The sequence below is a fragment of the Salvelinus fontinalis genome, chromosome 6 (genome assembly GCF_029448725.1).
Source record: "Salvelinus fontinalis isolate EN_2023a chromosome 6, ASM2944872v1, whole genome shotgun sequence".
Lineage (NCBI taxonomy): Eukaryota > Metazoa > Chordata > Actinopteri > Salmoniformes > Salmonidae > Salvelinus > Salvelinus fontinalis.
In genome coordinates this window covers 71,766,632-71,786,756 of record NC_074670.1, presented here as the reverse complement: position 1 = coordinate 71,786,756, position 20,125 = coordinate 71,766,632, and the positions used below count along the sequence as shown (strand labels likewise).

The 20,125-nt window shown below is 45.1% G+C and overlaps 1 protein-coding gene across 1 annotated transcript in view; it reads right to left on the bottom strand.

Moving 5' to 3' along the window:
- LOC129858661 (teneurin-2-like) overlaps nucleotides 1-9,506 on the bottom strand; it is a 60,129-nt gene extending 50,623 nt beyond the window's left edge. The window contains exon 1 of the mRNA XM_055927960.1: nucleotides 9,427-9,506. Coding sequence (XP_055783935.1) covers nucleotides 9,427-9,506 — 80 coding nt within the window. The remainder of the gene's footprint in view (nucleotides 1-9,426) is intronic.
- Nucleotides 9,507-20,125: the final 10,619 nt, after the last annotated feature.

The following is a 20,125-nucleotide window of genomic DNA, read 5'->3' as shown; positions in this document are numbered from 1 at the left end:
TTTCAACAAAGTACTGAGTAAAGGGTCTGAATACTTACACTACCGGTCAAGGCCAGCAGCATACCACCCTGCATACCACTGCTGGCTTGCTTCTGAAGCTAAGCAGGGTTGGTCCTGGTCAGTCCCTGGATGGGAGACCAGATGCTGCTGGAAGTGGTGTTGGAGGGCCAGTAGGAGGCACTCTTTCCTCTGGTCTAAAAAGAAATATCCCAATATCCCAATGCCCCAGGGCAGTGATTGGGGACACTGCCCTGTGTAGGGTGCCGTCTTTCGGATGGGACGTTAAACGGGTGTCCTGACTCTCTGAGGTCATTAAAGATCCCATGGCACTTATCGTAAGAGTAGGGGTGTTAACCCCGGTGTCCTGGCTAAATTCCCAATCTGGCCCTCAAACCATCATGGTCACCTGTTAATCCCCAGTTTACAATTGGCTCATTCATCCCCCTCCTCTCCCCTATAACTATTCCCCAGGTCGTTGCTGCAAATGAGAACGTGTTCTCAGTCAACTTACCTGGTAAAATAACGGTAAAATAAAAAGTTTTAGAACACCTACTCTTTCAAGGGTTTTTCTTCATTTTTACTATTTTCTACATTGTAGAAAAATAGTGAAGACATAAAAAATGTGAAATAACACATATGGAATCATCAAGTGTTAAACAAATCCAAAAATATTGTAGATTTGAGATTCTTCAAAGTAGCCACCCTCTGCCTTGATGACAGCTTTGCACACTTTTGGCATTCTCTCAACCAGCTTCACCTGGAATGATTTCCCAACAGTCTTGAAGGAGTTCCCACATATGCTGAGCACTTGTTGGCTGCTTTTCCTTCACTCTGCGGTCTGACTCATCCCAAGCCATCTCAATTTGGTTGAGGTCGGGGGATTGTGGAGGCCAGGTCACCTAATGCAGCACTCCATCACTCTCCTTCTTGGTCAAATAGCCCTTACACAGCATGGAGGTACAGTAGTTGTTCTAAAACTTTGGACCAGCAGTTTATGTAAAGTAATATTTCATTTTTTTTTATTTAACATTTCTAAACATTACAAAAAACAGTTTTTGCTTCATCATTATGGGGTATTGTGTGTAGATTGATGAGGGAAAAAGACAATGTAATCCACAATTTGAGGTAGACCTGCCTGCGTAACGCTGGTGGGATGTTCAAAGAGAAGAGTGGAGATAACATCTTGCTGTCTAAACCTTCGGCAGGATACTGACAAGGCAAGGGGATATTATTCTACAGAATACTAATAAATACCACTAGATCATTTCAGCGGATTTCATCATGGAATCAAAGAGTAAATTGATGAGTGTGTGAAGAAGGAACCTGCTGATGTAATAAAATTAACTTCTGATGTCATAAAATCTGTTGGAATTAAGGAGATAATTCCGTCAACCATTACTAATTGAAATATCAGATCAATACGCTTCAGGGATTTATCAACACTACTGATCCTTCAGTATTGGTCGAAACAGCACCAAATAGACCATGTTGATAACTGTTGATGACTGTTCCCTATCACCGCTCTGTTGTCGATGCTGCTGTTTCAGAGTGAGTGTGTATCAGATTAATATCTCTGTTGCATCCTGTCAGAGATTACAGTCAGGACTCAACCCTGCTGTTGCTACATACAATTTTGGACTTGTGAATTAATGATATGTACCCATTGATTCTTGAAGATTATACCTTATAAATGCCTCATGAGCTGAGTTCAACTGTCGTACCCCATCACAACCCAAAGTATAAGCTTGTTTTACTCCAATGTTTGTAAACAAAGTGAATGTAAACAAACACTGTATAGCCTAAAAACATGGTTCAAAGTATAATGTTGATACCATGGATGGTCAGTCTTTGCATTCATAGCTCTGTCTATGAATTTGAGAGTGGTCTCATGCTCATCGTAACGTTGAAGAGAGGAGGACCAAGGCGCAGCGTGAAATGAATACATTCTTGATTTATTTAACGAAGACGAAAAATGAAGAACACTTGACAAACTAATACAAAACAACAAACGACGAACGTGAAGCTAATGAAAACTAGTGCTGACACAAACACTACAGATAGACAATAACCCACAACACAAAACAGGCTACCTAAATATGGTTCCCAATCAGAGAAAACACAAAACACCTGTCTCTGATTGAGAACCATATCAGGCCAAACACATAGAAATAGACCAACCAGACATACAACATAGAATGCCCACACAGATCACACCCTGACCAACCAAAACATAAAACATACAAAGCAAACTATGGTCAGGGCATGACAAGTGGTTACATTTCTCCAGACCCATCCCTCAGCTTTTTACCGAAACATGGGCGGGGGGTGGGGGACGGGGGACGCTTGAACTGCTGATTGCCACTTTAACAGTAACCAATATGTAACAGATTCACGTAAATGCATTCTTATCCTCTTATTGACCAGTGGGCGTTTGTATCAAGCGAATAGGATTGCAGATCTAGGATCAGTTAACCCCTGTCCACAAAATCATATCCAGTAAGATATAAAAGGTCACATTGATCCTAGATTAGCTATCTACTGCTCAATTTTGCTGACCATATAGTCCAATGTAAAGTCTGTCTACATGAATAAGAAGCTATCAATCCCAGAGCACATGGATATGTCTATAGGCATAGGCATACTTGCTATAGGCATACTTGCTCTGTAAGGGGGGGGGGGGGGGTCAATGTAATAGTTTGGTGGCCATTTTACTAATTGTTCAGCAGTCTTAAGGCTTGGGGACAGAAGCTGTTGGGGGTAGGAGCTTTTGGTCCTAGACTTGGTGCTCCGGTACCGCTTGCCGTGCGATAGCAGAGAGAACAGTCTATGACTTGTGTGACTGGAGTCTTTGACAATTGTTTGGGCCTTCCTCTGACACCGCCTAGTATATAGGTCCTAGATGAAAGGGAAGCTTGGCCTCAGTGATGTACTGGGCCGTACACAGTACCCTCTGTAGCGCCTTACGGTCGGATGCCGAGCAGTTGCCATTCCAGGCAGTGATGCAACCGGTCAGGATGCCCTCGATGGTGCAGCTGTAGAACTTTTTGAGGATCTGGGGACCCGTGCCAAATCCTTTCAAAAGGCGTTGTCGTGCCCTCTTCACGACTGTCTTGGTGTGTTTGGACCATGATAGTTTGTTGGTGATGTGGACACCAAGGAAGTGAAACTCTCGACCCGCTCCACTACAGCCCTGTTGATGTGAATGAGGGGGTGTTTGGCCCTCCTTCTCCTGTAGTCCACGATCATCTCCTTTGTCTTTATCACATTGAGGGAGAGGTTGTCGTCCTGGCAGTGACCTCCTCCCTATAGGCTGTCTCATCGTTGTCGGTGATCAGGCCTACCATCGTTGTGTCATCAGCAAACTTAATATTGGTGTTGGAGTTGTGCTTGGCCACGCAGTCATGGGTGAACATGGAGTACAGGAGGGGACTAAGCACGCACCCCTGAAGGGCCCCCGTGTTGAGGGTCAGTGTGGCAGATGTGTTGTCGCCTACCCTCACCACCTGAGGGCGGCCCGTCAGAGAGTCCAGGATCCAGTTGCAGAAGGAGGTGTTTAGTCCCAGGGTCCTTGGCTTAGTGATGAGCTTTGAGGGCACTATGGTGTTTAACGCTGAGCTTTAGTCAATGAACAGCATTCTCACATAGGTGTTCCTTTTGTGCAGGTGGGGAAGGGCAGTGTGGAGTGCGATTGAGATTGCGTCATCTGTGGATCTGTTGGGGCGGTATGCGAATTGGAGTGGGTCTAGGGTTTCCGGGATGATGGTGTTGATGTGAGACATGACTAGCATTTCAAAGCACTTCCTGGCTACCAGACCTGCCGCCTGTCTGGGTGTGGATAGCTTCCTACAGTGCCTTCGGAAAGTATTCTAAATGGTAAAGAATGGTTGACTGAATTATCAGATTTTATGACATCAGAAGTTTATTTTATTACATCAGCAGGTTCCTTCTTCACACACTCATCAATTTACTCTTTGATTCCATGGTGAAATCCGCTGAAATGATCTAGTGGTATTTAGGAGTATTCTGTAGAATAATATCCCCTTGCCTTGTCAGTATCCTGCCGTAGGTTTAGACAGCAAGATGTTATCTCCACTCTTCTCTTTGAACATCTCACCAGTGTTACGCAGGCAGGTCTACCTCAAACTGTGGGTTGTGTCCCAAATATATATATATATATAAATAAAAAAATATTGGACATAAAAAGAAATACAAATTACAAATTGAACAGATACGTCCTTTTATCCCCCTATACTTATTGAAACACCTCCCTCCCATTAACAACAAAAGCAGTATACATACAAAAATCAAATAAATGTACACATAGAATTTGAAATAATGATATATAAATATACATATTTGTGCATGTTTATACGCTACCGTTCAAAAGTTTGTGGTCACTTTGAAATGTCCTTGTTTTTTAAGGAAAAGCAGATTTTTTTTGTCCATTAAAATAACATCAAATTGATCAGAAATGCAGTGTAGACATTGTTAATGTTGTACATGACTATTGTAGCTGGAAACGGCAGATTTTGAATGGAAAATCTACATAGACCCATTACCAGCAACCATCACTCCTGTGTTCCAATGGCATGTTGTGTTAGCTAATCCAAGTTCATAATTTTAAAAGGCTAATTGATCATTAGAAAACCCTTTTTGCAATTATGTTAGCACAGCTGGAACTGTTGTACTGATTAAAAAAGCAATAAAACTGGCCTTCTTTAGACTAGTTGAGTCAGCATTGGTGGGTTTGATTACAGGCTCAAAATGCCCAGAAACTAATAACTTTCTTCTGAAACTCGTTATTCTATTCTTGTTCTGAGAAATAAATGCTATTCCATGTGAAAAATTGCCAAGAAACTGAAGATCTCGTACAACGCTGTGTACTACTCCCTTCACAGAACAGCGCAAACTATCTTTAACCAGGATAGAAAGAGGAGTGGGAGGCCCCGTTGCACAACTGAGCAAGAGGGCAAGTACATTAGAGTATCTAGTTTGAGAAACAGACGCCTCACAAGTCGTCAACTGGAAGCTTCATTAAATAGTACCCACAAAACACCAGTCTCCACGTCAACAGTGAAGAGGCGACTCTGGGATGCTGGTCTTCTAAGCAGAGTTTCTCTGTCCAGTGTCTGTGTTCTTTTGCCCATCTTAATCTTTTATTTTTATTGTCCAGTCTGAGATATGGCTTTTTCTTTGCAACATATACTGTATACATGCACACAAATACACATGCACAAAAATAGATAGAAAATATCACAACATACTATCCCTTCCCTCCCACACCCCCCGTATCCCCTGTTGGCCGAAATTCATTCTCCTGATCATAAGAAGGCAACTGTTCAAAAAAGGAAATTAAATGCTGCCATCACAAGAAAAAGTTAAAAGTACAGTCTCTCAAAGTATATTTACTTTTTTCTACGTGTAGAAAAGACATTAGATCTTTCAACCAGGATGATAAAGTGGGAGTTTTGAAGGATTTCCAGCTAAGCAAGATCTGCCGGCAGGCTAAAAGGGAAGCAAACGCTACAACGTCCGCTTCACTTTTAGTGAGACTAGGCAACAAAGATGGAACTCCAAATATAGCTATCAGAGGACAAGGCTGCAGGTCAACATCTAGAATTTTAGAAAGAGTATTAAAAAAGGATGACAAATTGTCATGACTTCCGCCGAAGTCGTTTACTCTCCTTGTTCGGGTGGCGTTCGGCAGTCGACGTCACCGGTCTTCTAGCCATCGCCGATCCACCTTTCATTTTCCATTTGTTTATGGGAGAAATGTTCAAAAGCACCATTGCTTGTAAGTGCCCAGCCGTACTTTGGTGTCTCGTTGCTGCCTTGGTTAGACAACTCAAGTTTGCAAAGCCAGTGTGGCTCCAAACACCAAATCGATCACTTGCAAATAATAGGCATTCCCAGCAGTACAGTTTGCAGTGCTTCTCGGAGCCAAGGAGCCTGTGAGCCATTGACAGCGCTCGTAGTTGAAACTTTGAAAGTGGCGAGCGAACGAACCCCTTTCCCGCCTGTGACAGGCTTTGTGGCGTCGGGCGACCTCTCCTTACAATGTCTAACTTTTCTTGAAAAGTTCGTCTTGAGAATGGCGTTATAATTATATCCTCGACCAAATCGATATCTTCTCCTCCTTCCGCCATTGTGGGTTGAAAAAACAGCTTAGTAGTACGCAAATTAATTTGTTTATCAAATTCAGTTTCCTAGATCTCCATAGGACATGCCTCTCAATATTGGTAATCCAATCAAAAGACGTGCACGCACTACGCCTGCTAGCTGGCTCCTGTGTAACACTGGAGCCAGCCAGCAGGCGTACAATAGCCAACTCTAAAGCTGATTGGTTGACACTAAATTTTCATTTCCATTCACTATAAGCTACAAGCGCCCGCACTGTTGATTCTGAAGGCCTGAGGGCAGATTTTAGACCCCTGGCAACACATGATGGCTGAATATGATTGGATAAAAGATCTAACATAAAGACCAGCCCTCCAAATCTCAACCTGGGGCTGGAAGCAGTGCAACCAAGAGGAAAGCTCTGAAATGAAGAGTATAACTCTTACTCTGGGGAATAATTTAATACATATTTGTGGGAAAATATATTTAAAAAAAAAATTATATTCTGATGATGTTTAGGCCAGCAGAGAAGGCCTTGCAGGCCCTGACGGCCCACCACTGATATAACCCTCTGTTCCCCCTCCATATCTGTGTGTGGAATTGTTTGTTGTAAAGTGTATGTGCATTATAGACTGGTTTGCTCCGGGTTATTTCAACTCATATTTTGTTGTTCTGGGTGCCGTCGGTTTTGCCTCATTAAACTGCTCCGGTTATTACCCAGTTCTGCTCTCCTGCGCCTGACTTCCCTGCAGCCAGTTACGCACCTCTTACACCAATACTCAGACAGCTTAGAACACGAATAAAACATATGGGTGTGGTCAGGTGATCCGGTGTGAATGAACATCTATCACGTGTCATTCGTGTATGGGAGGAATTTACTATGTTTTTCTTTGGTGTAGTGAATTCTGTGCAAGCCCTTGAACTGAATGAAACTTAACTGAGCACATGAGGATGTGGAGTTAACACTAGGGCCTCCTCCCACCAGTCATCTGTAAAGCCTTTTCCCACAAGTCATCTGTAAAGCCTCCCCCCACCAGTCATCTGTAAAGCCTCCTCCCACCAGTCATCTGTAAAGCCTCCTCCCACCAGTCATCTGTAAAGCCTCCTCCCACCAGTCATCTGTAAAGCCTCCTCCCACCAGTCATCTGTAAAGCTTCTTCCCACCAGGTATCTGTAAAGCCTCCTCCCACCAGTCATCTGTAAAGCTTCCTCCCACCAGTCATCTGTAAAGCCTCCCCCCACCAGTCATCTGTAAAGCCTCCTCCCACCAGTCATCTGTAAAGCTTCCTCCCACCAGTCATCTGTAAAGCCTCCTCCCACCAGTCATCTGTAAAGCTTCTTCCCACCAGGTATCTGTAAAGCCTCCCCCCACCAGTCATCTGTAAAGCCTCCTCCCACCAGTCATCTGTAAAGCTTCTTCCCACCAGGTATCTGTAAAGCCTCCTCCCACCAGTCATCTGTAAAGCCTCCCCCCACCAGTCATCTGTAAAGCCTCCTCCCACCAGTTATCTGTAAAGCTTCCTCCCACCAGTCATCTGTAAAGCCTCCTCCCACCAGTCATCTGTAAAGCTTCTTCCCACCAGGTATCTGTAAAGCCTCCTCCCACCAGTCATCTGTAAAGCCTCCTCCCACCAGTCATCTGTAAAGCTTCTTCCCACCAGGTATCTGTAAAGCCTCCTCCCACCAGTCATCTGTAAAGCTTCCTCCCACCAATCATCTGCAAGGTCAAGTTCAAGGTCACGATCCCAGTCGGTCTTGCTTTTGTTTATTGGAGAGGGTTCAGAGGACAGCATAATGACATATAATCCAGAGATCAGACCTTGCAGACTCCACGGGGTTGGGGGTCTCTTCCTGCAACGTCTTTGGAGGTAGTTGTGGAAAGGTGGGAAAATTAATTCCGGACTTGAAAATTGCAGAAAAGGTTAGAATGATACAGATTACATTTAGCTATGAGATCATTAAAACTGTCAAACTTCCCATCTAAAAATACATCTTTGAAACATACCAAACCTTTCTCTCGCCACAAAACAAAAGCCTGGTCGAGTTTGGAGTGTAAAAATAGATGATTGTTTACAGATAGGGCTTAGAAGAGATTGGCAGAAAGTCTAAAAATGTTGACAAAATTGTGTCCAGATCTTCAAAGTAGAGCACACAATGGGCTTTCCAGTATACTTTGAAGGACACGAGGACAGTAGGGGCACAAGTTAACCATAGCCGTATTATGTTTGGATTGGTTTGGATTTGTAGAGGCTAGAATAAAACGAAAGTTGAATTAATATTAGAGGGATCACTTATAAGATTACGGGAGGAGTCATATACCAGAGAGATGAGATGAGATGCTGACTGGCCTTTAGGTTGGTGTGCCAAAAGGTCGGCTGGCCTTGTCACCATATCTGGCCTTGTCACCATATCTGGCCTTGTCACCATATTCCTAGGACGTCCCCTTTGTTCGTTGCAACAGAAATTATGTTGCTTTATCAGCAGATTAAATGGAGTTTGAAGTTTCAGTCTCTGCATATAATTCAGAGGATGGTGAAGTTGAATATTGGCAGTCTATTGCCAGGATGGGTTCAGCAGTTCCTGATGTTTCAGTTTTCTGTGTTTGACATAATGAGAATTGTAAGAAATGATCTTTCCCCGTAATACAGCTTTGAAAGTCTACCAAAGAAGAGATGGGTAGGACCCATCATTCTTATTTGTTTGAATGAATACATCTATGTTGGTCGAAATAATGTCACAGAATTCTTTGTTAGACAACAGGGCCGTGTTAAATCTTCAGTTCAATCTTCAATTTTTACATTTAGTGTAAGAGCTAAATCCAGAATGTGGGGGGGAATGGTCCGAAATCACTATCGCAGAATATTCTGTAGTTTTAACTGAGGGGAGAAGGGCTCTAGGCTTGATGAACATGAGAAAAGTAGGAGTTTTGTGAGGGAGAAGGACTCTAGGCTTGATGAACATGAGAAAAGTAGGAGTTTTGTGAGGGAGAAGGGCTCTAGGCTTGATGAACATGAGAAAAGTAAGAGTTTTGTGAGGGTGAAGGGCTCTAGGCTTGATGAACATGAGAAAAGTAGGAGTTTTGTGAGTGAGAGGGCTCTAGGCTTGATGAACATGAGAAACGTAGGAGTTTTGTGAGTGAGAGGGCTCTAGGCTTGATGAACATGACAATAGTAGGAGTTTTGTGACCGGGTGGAGGAAACGCCATGAATCAACACAACCCATTTGGGTCATGAATGTAGAAAGAGCTTTTGCCATCCCGGAAGGAATACATGTTCTGGGATTAGAACAAAGCGGATTCCCTTCTTGTACAGAGTGGACTTGATGTCATTGAATGCGGCCCGTTTCTTCACCAGGCTAGAACTGAAATCCTTGGAAAGTGATGTCGCCATGTTCCCTTGCCCACCGAAGGACGAGCTCCTTTCTTTGTATCGATGGAACCACGCTATGATGGGACGCGGTCAGCCGCCTGGGTGAGGTTTCGGTGCAAGCTCTATTGAGTTCAGGAAGATTGGGAAAAGCCTTATCGCCCAAAACCTCCTTGAACAGCTCCGCCATGAACTGGCAGTCCAATCACGCAGATATTCTGCCGTTTTGAACATGAAATCAAATCTTCCACTTGTAGCTGCAGAGACCTGTTGGTGGCAGCCACATCGTCAACCCTACTTTCCAGCGTAGTGAGTTGGTCACTGTGGCCCGACAGCCCGGCCTCAACTTCTGCCAGTGTGGTAGAGTGAGATGCCACAGAACCCCTTATAGTTTCCATGGTTGCCTGAATTGGAGCCAGAGCAGCCGCCAGTGAGTTATTCAGCAATTCGGGGGAGTTCTTCTGCCAAACTTTTCTGTGATTTCGCCAGCTCTCTGACAGGGATCTCCAGTGTTATCGGGTCAGCCGTATCACACGGAGTGGCTATTGAAGCCTTGAATGAAGTTGGGATGGTAGCCATTTCAACTGAAGTTGATTGGTGGAGTGTGAAGTTTTTCCGTCGGCCAGCTCTAGGAAGAGTGTTGGTGGTTCCAAACTTCTTCCATTTAAGAATGATGGAGGCTGCTGTGTTCTTGGGTGAATGCTGCAGAATTTTTTTGGGTACCCTTCCCCAGATCTGTGCCTCGAAACAATCCTGTCTCGGAGCTGTATGGACAATTCCTTTGACCTCAAGGCTTGGGTTTTTGCTGTGACATGCACTGTCAACTGTGGTACCTTTTATTGACAATTGTGTGCCTTTCCAAATCATGTCCAATCAACTGAATTTACCACAGGTGGACTCCAATCAAGTTGTAGAAACATCTCAAGGATGATCAATGGAAACAGAATGCACCTGAGCTCAATATTTGTCTCATATTAAAGGGTCTGAATACTTATGTAAATAAGGTATTTCTGTTTTCTTTTTTAAATAAATGTAGTAACATTTCCAAAAAACTGTTTTTGCTTTGTCATTATGGAGTATTGTGTGTAGATTGCAGATAGATTTGTATTGTAGATAGATTTGTATTTATTTAATCCATTTTAGAATAAGGCTGTAACGTAATGTCACGTCTACTCCAGCTCCTCCCCTCCGACGTCGCTCATATACTAACCACCGGTCCTGGGATCCATCATTACTCACACCTGGCATCAATCATTACTCAGGAGGGCTGAGAGGAGGATGAGCGTCTACTCCAACTACGGCAGGGGGACCAGACGGCTGCCGAGTACGCGCTCACCTTCCGGACAGTAGCAGCATCCAGCGGATGGAACGAGCCGTCGCTTCGTACAATATTCAGAAGAGGTCTGAGCGAGGTGATCCAGACGGAACTGGCCTGTCGGGACGACAACCTCTCCTTGGACGCACTCATTACGATGGCCTTCCGTCTGGATAACCTACTTTGGGAGCGTCGGTACTCTCATCGCTTCTCTTCCTCCCTCAGTGAACACTCTGGATCAGAGCCTGAACCCATGGAGGTAGAGATCACACGCCTCCCCGTGGCGGAGCGATGCAGACGGAGACAGCTGGGGCTGTCTGTATTGTGGTCACTTCCTAATCTGGGATCCACAAGAGCAGAGGGACGGTCAAGTGATCTTCCACCTCCTGGGGCAGGAGTGAGTATTCCATCTTTCATCACTTTCTGCTAAACTCTTTTTGGTGTCCACCACACTAGTTGACTGTCCTTCATGTACTGTGTCTACAGCATTAGTGGATTATGGTGCCGTGGGGAACTTTATTGACCAGACCCTTTCCTCCTCTCTTAACATCATCTCATACCCGCTCTCCTCTCCTTTCCCGGTTCAAGCCCTCGAAAATCGTCCACTAGGATCCAGAACCATCCCACACATCACCCAACCACTCACCCTCACCATGGAGTCCATTCATCAGGAGAACATCCCCTTCTTCATCATCAGTGCACCAGTTCACAAGATCATCCTCGGATGATGAGAATAACAGACTGGTCACCCGAATATCAGCGGACCTGCTTCCCCATCCCCTGTGGATCCACGTCGGTTGAGAGTCCTTTGGTTGCCCTTCAGCCCAACATCCCGGAGGTATACCAGGACCTGCGGGAGGTATTCTCTGAGACCCGCGCCACCTGTCTTCCTCCTCGTCACCCCCGGGACTGTGCCATCGACCTGCTGGCAGGGCCTGCGCCTCCGCGCAGATGCATCTACCCTCTGTCGGTGGCTGAGAGACAGGCCATAGAGGAGTACATCCAAGAGAGGTGCTCCAACAAGGTTTTCATCCGCACGTCCACTTCTCCTGCGTTGGCTGTTTTTTTCTTCGTGGCCAAGAAGGATGGAGGGTTAAGTTCATGTATTGATTACAGAGGACTCAATGAAATCACCACAAAGTACCGTTACCTTCTCCCGTTGTTGCCGTCAGCCATCGAACAGCGCCTTACCAAACTGGATCTGCGAAATGCATACAATCTCATCCACATCCGGGAGGGAGATGAATGGAAGGCTGCGTTTAGCATGATGTCTGGCCAGTACTAATACTTTGTGACTTTGTGATGGCTTAGCTAATGCTCCGTCAATGTTCCAGGCATTGTTTACGCCAGGTGGTTGTGTTCGCCAGGTGATCGTGTATGTCGATGACATTCTGGTATCCTGATCTACTCGGCTACCCTGGAGGATCACATCACTCACGTTCGAGCAGTCCTGGAATGCCTCCTGGCTAACCACCTGTTCGTTAAGGCTGAGAAGTGCCAATTTCATCAGAAGGCTATCTCCTTCTTAGGCTGCCAAATTAGCCTGCAGGGAGTGAGATTGGACAACAAGATAGTAGATGCAGTCAGGTCATGGGCAGTCCCAACCACCAAAAAGGGGTTACAATGTTTTTTGGGTTTTGCCAACTTCTACCGTCGTTTCATCAGGAACGTCAGCTCCGTCGCCGCCCCTCTCACCTTTCTCCTCAAGGGTGGTCCCCGTAAGTTTTTGTGGAACCCAGCAGCCGATGAGGCCTTCTGTCTACTCAAGAGAAGTTTCACCTCCGCCCTATTGCTCAAACGCCCAGGTCTCACGATATCCTTTGTGGTGGAGGTGGACGCTTCAGAGGTGGGCGTGGGGGCAGTTCTGTCTCAATGACAGGGTAATCCACAGAAATTGTATCCGTGTGCATATTACTCTAAGAAACTGTCCCCTGCAGAGAGGAATTATGACGTCGGTGATCGAGAGCTCCTGGTGGTGAAGTTAGCATTAGAGGAGTGGAGACACTTGCTGGAGGGCGCCAAGGAACCATCCTCACCGACCATCGGACGCTGGAGTACATCCAGAGGAGGCTGAATCTGCGCCAAGCAAGTTGGGCCTTTTTCTTCACAAGGTTCAACTTTACTCTGACCTATCGCCCAGGTTAAAAAAACACCAAGGCCGATGCCCTGTCTCATCTCTACGATTCGATAGAGGGTCCTGTCCAGAATGCACCTATAATCCCATCCTCTCGAGTCGTAGCTCCTGTGTTCTGGGACGTAGATGTGGACATTCGCAAGGCTCTGGAGAGGGAGCCCGCACCCACTAACTGTCCTCCCGAGCGCATCTACATTCCCACGGGGATAAGGGATTGGTTGCTGACCTGGGCACACACAGCTGTTGTCGCTGGACATCCAGGTATTTCCCGCACTACACAATGTCTGAGAAGTACTGGTGGCATAGGACGTCACTTGCTACGTCAACTCCTGTTCTGTATGTGTCCAAACCAAATCCCCACTGGAAATCCCCCTGGAATACTACAGCAGAGAAAGTCCTTCCCCTTCCCATGCCTCAGTGTCCCTGGTCCCATCTATCCATTGACTTTGTTACTGATCTCCCCTCCTCTGACGGTTTCACCACCATTTTGGTGGTTGTGGATAGATTTTCAAAATCCTGTCGTTTAATCTCTTTGGGCTGCAGGGGCAGTATTGAGTAGCCCGGATAAAAGGTGCCCATTTCAAACGGCCTCGTACTCAATTCTTGCTCGTACAATATGCATATTATTTTTACTATTGGATAGAAAACACTCTCTAGTTTCTAAAACCGTTTGAATTATATCTGTGAGTAAAACAGAACTCCTTTTGCAGCACATTTCCTGACCAGGAAGTGGAATGTCAGAAATCGATGCTCTGTTCAACTTCATGCCTATACATGGGCAATGAACGTAAGAGTCTACGTACACTTCATACATCTTCCCCTGGTTGTCAAGAGGCGGTGAGAGAAGAAATTTCGTGTCTATCTTTGTCTGAGGTGGAATTAAAGCTCTTTGTATGACGTGACCGTCCATTTCCTGTTTCTGGAGCGTGCGAAAGAGGACATGGATTTGCCTTCTGTTTAGCTGTCGTTATGGACGACTAACATCTCCGGTTTAGATTTTATTTGATACATGTGACCATATCATCGTAAAGTATGTTTTTTCAATATAGTTGAATCAGATTATTGAAATATTTTCGTGAGTTTTGCCGTGTTCCTCTCTCTGACTTTGTTGACGTTGGAGAGATCCGTGCCACCCGGCTAGCGCGCGTGCTAATTCAAGAGGGAAAGTGTCCGTTCTGAATCCAAACAACAACAAGGTGTCCTTGTTTGGAGGTGCACTGCACTGTTTGGAGGTGCACTGCCAGAGCCCTGCAAAATGACCTCCAGCAGGCCACAAATGTGCATGTGTCAGCATATGGTCTCACAAGGGGTTTGAGGATCTCATCTCGGTACCTAATGGCAGTCAGGCTACCTCTGGCGAGCACATGGAGGGCTGTGCGGCCCCACAAAGAAATGCCACCCCACACCATGACTGACCCATCGCCAAACCGGTCATGCTGGAGGATGTTGCAGGCAGAAGAACGTTCTCCACGGCGTCTCCAGACTCTGTCACGTCTGTCACATGTGCTCATGTGCTCAGTGTGAACCTGCTTTCATCTGTGAAGAGCACAGGGCGCCAGTGGCGAATTTGGCAATCTTGGTGTTCTCTGGCAAATGCCAAACGTCCTGCACGGTGTTGGGCTGTAAGCACAACCCCCACCTGTGGACGTCAGGCCCTCATACCACCCTCATGGAGTCTGTTTCTGACCGTTTGAGCAGACACATGCACATTTGTGGCCTGCTGGAGGTCATTTTGCAGGGCTCTGGCAGTGCACCTCCTTGCACTAAGGCGGAGGTACCGGTCCTGCTGCTGGGTTGTTGCCCTCCTACGGCCTCCTCCACGTCTCCTGATGTACTGGCCTGTCTCCTGGTAGCGCCTGCATGCTCTGGACACTACGCTGACAGACACAGCAAACCTTTTTGCCACAGTTCGCATTGATGTGCCACCCTGGATGAACTGCACTACCTGAGCCACTTGTATGTGTTGTAGACTCCGTCTCATGCTACCACTAGAGTGAGAGCACCGCCAGCATTCAAAAGTGACCAAAACATCAGCCAGGAAGCATAGGAACTGAGAAGTGGTCTGTGGTCACCACCTGCAGAATCACTCCTGTTTTGGGGGGTGTCTTGCTAATTGCCTATAATTTCCACCTTTTGTCTATTCCATTTGCACAACAGCATGTGAAATTTATTGTCAATCAGTGTTGCTTCCTAAGTGGACAGTTTGATTTCACAGAAGTGTGATTGACTTGGAGTTACATTGTGTTGTTTAAGTGTTCCCTTTATTTTTTTGAGCAGTGTATAATGCTATATTGTGTTTTCGCTGTAAAACACTTAAAAAATCGGAAATATTGGCTGGATTCACAAGATGTTTGTCTTTAATTTGCTATACACCATCGATTTTTCAGAAATGTTTTATGATGAGTATTTAGGTATTTGACGTTGGTGTCTGTAATTACTCTGGTTGCTTCGGTCCTATTTGTGACGGTAGCTGTGATGGTAGCTGCAATGTAAAACTGATTTATACCTCAAATATGCACATTTTTTGAACAAAACATAGATTTATTGTTTAACTTCTTGCAACTATAGGGGGTGCTGTTTCGCATTAGCATAATTTTCTCTACAGATTAAACTGCCTAGTACTCAATTCTTGCTCGTACAATATGCATATCATTGTTATTATTGGATAAAAAACACTCTCTAGTTTCTATAGCCGTTTGAATTATGTCTCTGAGTGGAACAGAACTCATTCTACAGCACTTTTCCTCCCAGTGAGTGAGTTTTCAGAACTCTTGGCCTCTGGTTCCAGATCAGTTTTAAAGCCACTGTAAATCCTATGAGGATACAAACACTGCCCACGCCTTCCTCTAGATGTCAGTAAGTGGTGACAATTTGAATGGAGTCGATTGCGCAATCATTGGCTCTATAAATCACCAAATACCGGAAGTAGCGTTCCTTTGGACTCTGCGCTCAACGCAAGAAGGATATCTGACTGGCCTTTTTCCAAGCCTTGGTTTAGCCAGTAATATAGCGTCGGTCATCTTTTTACTCGTTATAGGTGTTAGAAACATCATAAGGTAGTTAATTTAAACCGTTTAATAGCAATTTATATCCGTTTAGTGCGATTTTGAGGCATTGCTTTGTAATAGACTTTGAAGCTCCGGGCACGTTTCGGGGTCCCGGTCGTACGTTAGTGGGCATTTCGACGGACAAGTGGACATCTTTCGACCAAAAGAAGATTAGACCCAAGAAAGGATTCATTGTCCAAGATTCTGATGGGAGAACAGCTCATAGTAAGAACAATTTATGATGATAAATCGTGTTTCTGTCGAAAAATGTTAAACGCTTATGCCGCCATTTTGTTTGCTATAGCTTCGCTTGGCGCAACCTGTATTTAAAAGTAAGGATAATTTAAAAAATGTAATTCCGCGATTGTATTAAGAATTAAATTGTCTATCAATCGCTGTCCACCCTGTATTTTTTAGTCAAGTTTATGAGTATTTATGTATAAGACTAGATCACTGTCTAATATGGTGCACGACATTTTCTGACCAGCTGAACTACTTTTGTCATTGTCTATCCATGATTTTGGTGGCTAAATATGCACATTTTCGAAAAAACTCTATATGTATGTTGTAATATGATGTTACAGGAGTGTCATCTGAAGAATTCTGAGAAGGTTAGTGAAAAAATGAATATATTTTGGCGATGATAACGATATCGCTCTCTTTGGCTTGAATCAGTGCTCGGGTAACGTTTGCATATGTGGTATGCTAATATAACGATTTATTGTGTTTTCGCCGTAAAACACTTAGAAAATCTGAAATGTTGTCTGAATTCACAAGATCTGTGTCTTTCCATTGCTATGTGCTGTGTATTTTTAAGAAATGTTTTATGATGAGTAAATTGGTAATACACGTTACTCTCTGTAGTAATTCTAGGAGCTTTGGTGAGATTTGTGATGCTGGCTGCAATGGCAAACTATGATTTATACCTGAAATATGCACATTTTTCTAACAAAACCTATCCCATACCATAAATATGTTATCAGACTGTCATCTGATGAGTTTTTTTCTTGGTTAGTGGCTATCAATATCTTAGTTTAGCCGAATTGGTGATAGCTACTGGTGTTGAGAGAAAATGGTGGACAAAGAAAAATTGTGATTTTTGCTAACGTGTTTAGCTAATAGATTTACATATTGTGTCTTCCCTGTAAAACATTTTAAAAATCTGAAATGGTGGCTTTATTAACAGAATCTGTATCTTTCATTAGGTGTCTTGGACTTGTGATTTAATGATATTTAGATGCTACTATTTAATTAGCGATGCTAATCAGTGTGGGGGGGGGGGGGGGGGGTTCTCCCGGCCCCGGGGTAGAGGCTCCTGAAAGGATAACATGTTATAAGACTGTCATCTGATGAAGTTGTTTCTTGGTTAGTTTGGTTGGTTCTTGGTTAGTTTGGTTGGCTTTGTGCATGCTACCTGTGCTGTGAAAAATGTCTGTCCTTTTTTGTATTTGGTGGTGAGCTAACATAAATATATATGGTGTTTTCGCTGTAAAACATTTAAAAAATCGGACATGTTGGCTGGATTCACAATATGTTTATCTTTCATGTGCTGTATTGGACTTGTTAATGTGTGAAAGTTAAATATTTCTAAAAAACATATTTTGAATTTCGCGCCCTGCACTTGAAGTGGCTGTTGTCATATTGTGTCCGGCTTCGGGCTTGTAACCCAAAGAAGTTAATCCCTCTTTCTGGTCTCCCTACTGCTCTCCAGGTCCCTGAGGTACTATTCCAGCAGGCCTTCTGGCATTATGGCCTTCCGGAGGACATCGTCTCTGACCATGGCCCCCAATTCACATCACTGGTATGGAACGCCTTTATGGAGAAGCTCGGAGTCACGGTCAGCCTCACTTCCGGGTACCGGCCTCAGTTTAACAGTCAGGTGGAGAGGATGAACCAGGAGCTGGGGAGGTTCCCGAGGAGTCACTGTCAGGACCGGCAGGGAGAGTGGGCTCGACTCCTTCCATGGGTGGAGTACGCCCAGAACTCGCTACGTCACTTGATTGACCACCTTCCAGTGTGTTCTGGGTTTTCAGCCATCCCTGGGCCAGACAGAAGCTCTTGCGGTTAATGATTGGTTCAGGCGCTTAGAAGAAGTGTAGAGCGATGCTCAAGTGAGACTCCAGCGCGCCGTCCACCGTCAAAAGGAGCAGGCAGACCACCACTGCTGTACGACCCCCCCCCCCCCCCCCCCCCCTCTCTACCAGGAACTTCCCACTCCGCCTTCCCTGCAAGCTGAGTCCCCGGTTTGTGGGGCCGTTCAAGGTTCTCCGGAGGGTCAACGAGGTGACGTATAGGTTAAGGCTTCCCTACCTTCTCTCACCTTCTTTTCATGTCGCCCTTCTCAGGCCAGTGGTTCCTGGTCCCCTAGCTGATGTTGTCCCCCACGACACCCCTCCGCCCCCCCCTGGACATTGTGGGGGGTCCGGCCTATGCTGTCGTGGGTCCGGCCTATGCAGTACCTGGTGGACTGCGAGGGGTATGGCCCAGAGGAGCGGTGTTGGGTTCAGGTGGAGGACATTCTGGATCCCAACATCATCCGTGATGTCCACCTTCGTTGCCAGGACCAGCCTGTTCCTTGTCCTCGGGGCCATCCCTCTGGTCGTCGTCGTCCTGCGGCTGGGGTCGCGAGTCGGGGGCGAGGGGAATACTGTCATGTCTACTGCCACATCTCCCCTCCAGAGTTCAACGTCGCCGGTATACTAATCACCAGTTCTGGGATCCATCATTTCTCACACCTGGTATCAATCATTACTCACACCTGCACGTCATCATCAGACACACCTGGACTCCATTACTGCACTTATTACTTCCCCTTAATCTGGCACTCCCTTAGGTCTTTCTGCAGTCAGTATTGTTCCTGTGTTTATGTGTAGACACTACTGTTATGTTGTTTCATTCCATGTTTGTTGTTTAATAAACGTTTCACCTGCTTCTCGACTCTCAGCATCTCCATTGCACATAACAAAATTTGGAAAAAGTCAAGGGGTCTGAATAGTTTCTGAAGGAACTGTATAGATAGATCCAAGTGTCTGGGTGAGGATAGCTTCCTATAGATAGATCCAAGTGTCTGGGTGAGGATAGCTTCCTATAGATAGATCCAAGTGTCTGGGTGAGGATAGCTTCCTATAGATAGATCCAAGTGTCTGGGTGAGGATAGCTTCCTATAGATAGATCCAAGTGTCTGGGTGAGGATAGCTTCCTATAGATAGATCCAAGTGTCTGGGTGAGGATAACTTCCTATAGATAGATCCAAGTGTCTGGGTGAGGATAGCTTCCTATAGATAGATCCAAGTGTCTGGGTGAGGATAGCTTCACATAGATAGATCCAAGTGTCTGGGTGAGGATAGCTTCCTATAGATAGATCCAAGTGTCTGGATGTGGATTGTTTCCTATAGATAGATCCAAGTGTCTGGGTGAGGATAGCTTCCTATAGATAGATCCAAGTGTCTGGGTGAGGATAGCTTCCTATAGATAGATCCAAGTGTCTGGGTGAGGATAGCTTCCTATAGATAGATCCAAGTGTCTGGGTGAGGATAGCTTCCTATAGATAGATCCAAGTGTCTGGGTGAGGATAGCTTCCTATAGATAGATCCAAGTGTCTGGATGTGGATAGCTTCACATAGATAGATCCAAGTGTCTGGGTGAGGATAGCTTCACATAGATAGATCCAAGTGTCTGGGTGAGGATAGCTTCCTATAGATAGATCCAAGTGTCTGGATGTGGATAGCTTCACATAGATAGATCCAAGTGTCTGGGTGAGGATAGCTTCACATAGATAGATCCAAGTGTCTGGGTGAGGATAGCTTCACATAGATAGATCCAAGTGTCTGGATGTGGATAGTTTCCTATAGATAGATCCAAGTGTCTGGATGTGGATAGCTTCACATAGATAGATCCAAGTGTCTGGGTGAGGATAGCTTCACATAGATAGGTCCAAGTGTCTGGGTGAGGATAGCTTCCTATAGATAGATCCAAGTGTCTGGGTGAGGATAGCTTCCTATAGATAGATCCAAGTGTCTGGATGTGGATTGTTTCCTATAGATAGATCTAAGTGTCTGGGTGAGGATAACTTCCTATAGATAGATCCAAGTGTCTGGATGTGGATAGCTTCCTATAGATAGATCCAAGTGTCTGGGTGAGGATAGCT